Here is a 7,756-nt window from a genome sequence, read left to right on the forward strand (position 1 = left end):
CACATCCCTTCCCTGGGCTTTCTAGCTTGGTGCCAGGTGCAAGCCACCCAGCCAGTGTTCTGGGGCCAGGCTTACCAGGAGATGGCTGGAGGCTGAGCCTGGGGATGGAGGGAAGCAAACACATTGTTCCCTGCCCCAGAATGCCCTGCCTACTTTATTTTTTTAAGAATGATATATTCTGATTTGATTAGAAAGGTACAGAGATGATAAAATTTACATAGCTGGTCCTCCCACCTACCCAGGCCCACTGCCCTGAAATAGCAAATGTCCATAGTCGGGAATGTCCCAGGGCACGACTTCTCTCTGTGCCTTTAAACACACAGATAAATACTAACAGCAGGGATGTTGCAGCATAGTACACACATAAACTTTAATCTTTCGTAACCACTACCAAGTGTAAAATCTGTCTTTCCCCTTGAGTAGTGGTGTCCAATTCTAGAATTTTCCCTCATGATGGGCTATGAGAACAGACTCACTGCAGCTGAGTCTCATGATGACTCTGATTCCACGCTCTCCTCCTGTCCCCTCTGAGCCAGGTCATGCTGGACTGATGGCTGCAGTTGTCTCTTTCAACCCTCTCCCTCTTCTGTGGCCTTTACCCTTTGGAGCTGGGATGGGGAAAGGGATGGGGGGAGGAAGAAGGGGAAGACACAGCTGACCACTGACCATTCAGTGTTGCCACTCCGTTCTTCTGGCTGCAGCTGGTCTCTGGCGGATAGGCAGCCACCGGACGCATGGCAGATAGCCATATGCTGGCCCAGCGCTCTGGGGCACAGTAGTTGGTTCTTCAGAGGGCCCAAGGGGGAACCCCCTCTCCAATGTCCTGCCAAGGATGGTCTTGCTACTGAGTTCCCCTCGCCTGTCAGAAGACCCCTCCTGAGGTTCCATGAGGCGCTCTTCAAACCCAGCCCCTCCGCCCTTGTGTGACACACAGTGGATGGCAGGCTGCCCCCCGGCACCCACCATCTCAGCCCAGGCCATCAGGTACCCTGCTGGACCTTCAGGTCAGAAGCTTTCAGAGACACTCACACTCCTTAACCCAGTGCACTGTTCCAACACCTTCAACCTTCTAGGAACAAGGATGGGAATGAAAAGCCCCCCCCCTCAGGGAAAGAGAGGAACACTGATTTTCACCCAGTGTGCGGCGGCACACTAGTGGCTGTGAGAGGATCTCCGGTGTGCCATGAAAATTTTTAAATATCATTAACTAAATTATTTTCAAAAAAAAGTTCAAAGTACAGTTAAGTATATTCTTTTTTTTTACTCTTTTCTTTGACCAACATAATTTAAGTGTGCCACAGAAGCTTAACTATAGGTTCAAGTGTGCCCTGAGATAAAAAAGGTTGAAAAACGCTGGAGAGGAGGAAAGGCTGGTGGCTCTCCACAAACTGTCCTCTTGTGAACTAAGGTCTCTCTGGAGTCACACGGACGGGAGACCCCTCTTCCACAGGTATGGGGTGGGGGAGACCTGGTGGTATCAGCTCTGCTAAAAAGGCACTATCATAACTAATACACAAAAATGCTCTGAATTTAGAATTTGAGGCACTTAATACCTCTTACTATCAATTTTAAGTTTGGTCAAAAGTCAAGGAAATAAGGAAAGTCCCCCTCGATCCCTACCTCGCCACACATTGAGACGTCTTTTCTCATTTCCTACAGTTCACACAACTAGATCAGGTGCGTTACAGTGTTGCCCCCACCTCCCCTGTGCTTTCTTTTCCAGGGTTTTACTTAACTGCCACGGTCTGAAAATATTAAGTGGAAAATCCCAGAGATAATTCATAAGCTTCAAATTGTGTGCTGTTACAAGTAGGGTGATGGAATCTCAGGCCATCCCTCGCCTTCCTGCTCAGGACAAGGTAATCATCCCTTTGTTGTCCAGCAGAGTTGTTTGTAAGTTAAACTTCATCATAGGTATGTATAATAGCAGAAAAACATAAGAGTTTGGTTCTACCCTCAGTTCAAAACGGCCACTGGGAGTCTTGGAATGTCTCCCCCAGGGTACGGGGAGACGGACGTATTCTACCTCTTCAGGTTATGCTCATTTACCCCCCAGCGAGTGTTTGATGAATATTAGTTCTGATAACCATTATTATGGGCCCTTCATATGACATCCTTCTTTGTCTTTCACACAGCTGATATTTTATCTTATTATGCAAAATAAGTGTTTTGTTTGCTGTAGGAAAATGTTTGAGATTTTTAAAAAATGATTCTTCACATAGTCTTTCCCTCTTAAGAGTGAGGTGCATGTTGCAATTTTTCCTACTCCATCCTTTATGAAGGTATGAGTCTTACTACAAACACAAATGCATATTCAACAGACACAACAAAAACTTCTCAAATTATTTAAAAATTGATATAGAGAGAAAAATATTGATATAGAAAATGTAGTTGGGTCCAGACTTGGTGGTTCACACCTGTAATCCTAGCACTCTGGGAGGCAGATCACCCGAGCTCAGGAGTTCAAGACTAGCCTGAGTAAAGCGAGATCCCATCTCTGCAAATACAAAAAACTAGCTGGGCGTTGTGGCAGGTGCCTATAGTCCCAGCTACTCGGAAAGCTGAGGAGGCATGAAGTTCGCTTGAGCCCAAGAGTCTGAGGTTGCTGTGAGCTATGATGACACCAAGGCACTCAAACCAGGGCAACATAGTGAGACTCTGTCTCCAAAAAGTAATAAAATAAAATGAAATTGGATACAAGGCTAATATTTTACTAATTTTTCGGAAAAATACTTAAATCTCTGGGTTCAATAAATTACTATTGGTTAATAATTATAGTAACCTTACCAAAAGAGAAATTTGTTGATAATACTTCTAAGAAATAACCAAGTTAAACATTCATACTAAATATTGCACTAATGTTTTGAACTTGGTAGAATTTCTACTTAAAAATCACAAGCATATCCAATTTTTTAATGATATACTTTATATTGGAGTCACAAGAGGAATTTGTTACTTGAATAAGATAAATTATCTCAAGCATTACAAATGCTTGCATATCAAAAGTGCTCATCATTCCTTAATCCTAAAATATCACTATGAAAGGTTTAATTTGCTCTACATTCTATTTTTTCTTCATTTTCCCCAAGATTTAAGCACATTGATCCAGTAAGGAAACAAGTGTGCTATTTCAAGTGAAGCATGGATTGCCTTCCTAACCAAAATCTTGCAGATACCCTCTCTCATAGCTGAGACTGGTAAGGTTGGCAGCCCCATCAAGACTGCACCGAACCTTCACTGTTCTCATGGTTTTGCATTTCTGTTTCCCTAAGGCAGTGAAACATCTCTAACTCGCTCTAAAACCACTTTAAATTCATTCCATTGGCTCCTTCTTGCTCTGAGTTAATTCTATGCAACCTATTTGAATAGGACAAATCCTATCTTCTTTTCTTACTCTAACTATCTGGTAGGACTACAGCTTTTTTGAATTCTAAGTAACTGTTAGGGCTTTGACTCTACAGTCACAATTCTATGGTCAAATGACAAATAACACTGAAGGGAAGGTAATACTTTCTGGAAGAGATATCATGGCATCAAAACAGTACCCTATAGGAAACTCGCTGTTTTTAAGAATGAATCTGAGGCAAACTTCAGGCCTGGGGCTGCAAGAGCCGCTATACCGGGGGACTCAACCTTCAGTTCTCCCACTCTTGCAGTAAATACCACCTGTTGCGCCAAGCTCGGTGTTGACGGGTCATTTGCACCTGGTGATAGGCAGGTACACACGGACTTCAAAACACCCTGGTGGAAGGGAGTGAGGAGAGGAAAACCAGGGAGATACAATTCATGGAGAACTTGAAGATCTAGGGAGCTTGTGCCTCTCTCTGAGCGCACGCTGCCTTACCTTCTACTCTGGGTCCCTACGTTAGAGATTCCACATCCTTGTTCAAAACAACTTTGTCTTCTGTGTCTGCTGGGGGTCTTTCCGTCAGTCACATCACTGTAATGTTGTGACTACTGAACAAAACTGGAAGTTAAGAACAAAAACCTCTTCATTCAAACAGGTTTAACATAAGTAAAGGTAAGTTAATGCCCCACATATCTGAAATATTCAAAGGTAGGGCTGATCTCAGGAAAAGGCATGGACCTAGCAGTTCAGAGGTCACAGGCCTACCCCAGATCCAAATGCTGTGTGTTGCCAGCAACTAGCTCAGATGAGGTTATAGGTGCCAATCCTGTATCCAGGTTGGCATTATTCCCCTTGGAACCAACCCCAACAAAAATCAAGAGCCACAGGAAATGGAGAGAGAGAGAATTTATGCTGGGAAGGTATAAAGTCCACTACAGATAAATAATAACAAAAATAATTCTCCCTCTCCTTCCTCGTGGAAGCACATGTAGTGAGAATAAGATGGAGCAGTCTGGCTAGGGCCAACAAGACACAGCTGGTCTGGTGGGTTTAGGTCCTCACGACCTTCCCCTCTTCTCCCATTCTTACTGTTTTGCAAATTGAGCTCCCACCACAAAGATGCGTCTTGAGTGGTCCAGGGGGATCGATTTAGGAGATTAACTTTTGAACTGGATATTGTTTGGGGCCATAGGTTATGCTGATGGTTGTTGTTTAAGATAAAAATTAACATGGTTTTTATTCTGAACTTTGATGTATAAAACTATGAGTTTGGATATGGAATAACAGAACAGTCTTGGAGAGGTTACTCTCACCGTTCTCCAGAATTGCTGGCCTTTCTGATAAAGTTTGGTGGACCTGTCCCCATGTCTATATACTGGCTGACAGTGACAGGAGACCAGACCCTTGTCGTCTGTTAACATTGTGCTATGTATCTGACTTAAGACTATATTTAAAGAATGTTTACGATAGTCAGGTGCTGTGGAGCGTACCTGTAGTTCCAGTTACTTGAGAAAGCTCTGTAGCCTGGTCAAAACAGCAGAAATTTACTTCATTAAAAAAAAAAAAGAAGAAGAAAAAGAAAAACAGAAATGTTTATAGCACTGCTGTTTAAAATAGCAGAAAAATTAGAAGCAACTTTAATGTCCAACATGAAGTCAGATACAGAATTCATTCTATCTCTATGCTGTAACAAAGTAGTACAGCAGTTCTCAGCCTCTCAGGTCTCAGGACCCTTTTACATTTTTAAGAATCACTGAGGACTCCAAAGAGCTTTCGTTAATCTGGGTTACAACAATCAGTATTTACCATTTGAGAAATTAAAACTGAGGCCAGGTGCAGAAGCTCACGCCTGAAGTTGCAGCATGTTGGGGGGCCGATGCAGAAGGACTGCTTAAGGGCAGGAGTTCCCGACCAACCTGGACAACATAGGGAGACTCTGCCTCCACAAAGAATAAGAAAAATTAGCAGGGCATAGTGGCACTGGGGGACTGAGGCAGGAGGATCGCTTAAGCCCAGGACTTGGAGGCTACAGTGAGCTATGTTTGTGCCACTGCACTACGGCCTGGGTGACAGACAAGATCCTGTCTCTTAAAAAAGTGGTGAAGGAATTAAAACTGAGAAATTTTAAAAATATTTGTTTAAAAATTGCAGTGGCTCACACCTAGCACTCTGGAGGCCAAAGCAGGTAGACTGCCTGAGCTCAGGAGTTTGAGACTCATCTGAGCGAGAGCAAGACAGACCCGATCTCTACTAAAAACAGAAAAAGTAGCAAATTACCAGGGATGAGGTGAGGAGAGAGAAAAGAGAGAGAGAAAGAAGGAGAGAAAGAAAGAAGGCAGTAGTAAATCCATTACATGTTTTTATAAACATAAATAACTATTATAAGCTTTAAAAATATACTTTATTTTTTTAAGTAACTATTTTCAAAAAAGGAATAAAACAGTGGCATTGTTTTACATTTTTCAAATCTCCTTATTGTCCCGCTTAACAGAAATGGCTGGATTCTCAGATTTGCTCCTGTGTTCCATCTGTTTTGGCTGAAGTATATGAAAGGAATCTGACTCCACAGAGGCACGTAGTTGGAACAGGGAGGAGGCATTTCAACAGCCTTTTCAGATAATGGTGCACATGCTCCTTTGAAATTATGCCCAAACTGGACAAGTGGTAGTTTCTTAAAGATCAGTTGCAGGGTATGGTCTGAAACCATCATCGAACTTTCTCACATTCTGCTACATTACAATCCACTGGTCCATCTTGCACACTGGACAGAGCTTTCGCTCATTCATGATTTTATAGCAGCATGTGCTAGTCATGCAGAAATTACAGATTTACTGAGTTGTGCAGATCTTCTGAATCAGCGGTTCTCAACTTGTGGGTTGCGACGTTAGTGAGATTGAGACTATATTAAAGGGTTGTGGCGTTAGGAAGGTTGAGAACCTAAATTCAGGCAAAACTTGTTATTCTCATATAATATCAAAAAATGGCATTTGTAAATTACTACCCATCTCATTGGAAAAGTCTTTATGTTGAGGGAAGCTATCAAGCAACCACTGAGGGACACAAGTTTTCCAAAATTATAAGTTTTGTGAGAAATTGCAAATTTTATCACTGGTAACAAACAGCATCGGTTATTTTCCTTGAAGAGAGGCTGACTGCAACAAATTTTGAGAAAATGTCACCACTCAACAGTAAATGACCAACCACAGTTTTCTGTTAGCCGTTCTTTGCAGTGAGAATGGTATTCTCGGATAAAAAGCAGCTACTTCAATTCTCACGTCGAACAAACGAGTGCTTTCCCTGGAGACAACCACCATACTTCCGTGTGCAGCAAAAGCACTTTGTGGGTGCTCGCACTTCACCGCAGGGAGCCACTGTGTGCACAGACACGCACAGGCGGACAACACAGAAGGACAACGGAGGCACAGGCCACATGTGTGACAGGAGCTGCCTTCTGGTGATGGGACGTGGAGGAAACAAGACCATAGGAAACTTTTCTGTTTAAAGTACAGTCTGAGTGTTTTACAGTGAAAACTACTTCATGCATTATTCATGTAATAAACCAAGAAAGCGAGTCTGGCAGAACACACGACAGGGCTGACTGTCCCACTGGTGATTGTCATTTTTCCTCCTCTCTAGATTTTCCACAACAAGCATTTCTTCTTTATCAACAACAGTTATTTTTATTTACAAAAAGAAGAAGTCATCCAAAGGCTTTGGAATGCATATGCATGGTGAATTGCTCAAAGTTAATCGAAACCCAAATACTGTATAAAAGTTTACCCAATTCCGTAGCAGAGTATGGGTTTTAAATTTAAGTCTTATGAGAAATATTCTAATCATATTCTGACACCCTCAAAAAATAAAGGTACTCAAGTAAATGAATGTTAAAACATATATACATATATATCTCTTTATAATGTTTAGTATGAAAGACATTGTTTTATTATTTAAAAAATAATAGAAGTCTTTTATAAAATACAAAGTGCACAGCTGCCTAGTATAACTGGTATCCTTTCTACTTTCTTTTCCCCTACTTACGTGGAATTCAAAATGTTGTTTCCCTTTAGTGCTCGGCTCAACTTATACATACCATTTAATAATGCACAGAAAAGCTTCTTCCAAAGACAGTGAAGGCCATTTGAAAAATAACTATGCTTTCTTCCATTTATAAGATAGAATTTTGGTAATATACTATTTCAATATTATAAATAGAGATTAGAAACAGCACGATAACAGCTGCTCAAGGCAATCTTAAGGCAAATCTAATTTAATATTCTGTTTTCATATTCTCACTCAGGCCCTCAGAAGACCCAAATCCTTTATGTGAACTGCAGAAGGCTGATTTAAGATGCCAGGGCCTCAATAAATAGGCGAGTTTTCCATTGTGATCAGAATAATTTTTAAGCT

The 7,756-nt window shown here is 41.7% G+C and overlaps 1 protein-coding gene across 1 annotated transcript in view; it reads right to left on the reverse strand.

The window, feature by feature from the left end:
- Positions 1-669: 669 nt before the first annotated feature.
- Positions 670-7,756, reverse strand: part of WRN (Werner syndrome RecQ like helicase) — a 140,105-nt gene continuing 133,018 nt past the window's right edge. The window contains exon 35 of the mRNA XM_023517018.1: positions 670-998. Within this exon, the coding sequence (XP_023372786.1) occupies positions 670-998 (329 nt within the window). The remainder of the gene's footprint in view (positions 999-7,756) is intronic.

Source organism: Otolemur garnettii, unplaced genomic scaffold (genome assembly GCF_000181295.1).
Source record: "Otolemur garnettii isolate 467f Iridium unplaced genomic scaffold, OtoGar3 scaffold00102, whole genome shotgun sequence".
NCBI classification, from domain to species: Eukaryota; Metazoa; Chordata; class Mammalia; order Primates; family Galagidae; genus Otolemur; species Otolemur garnettii.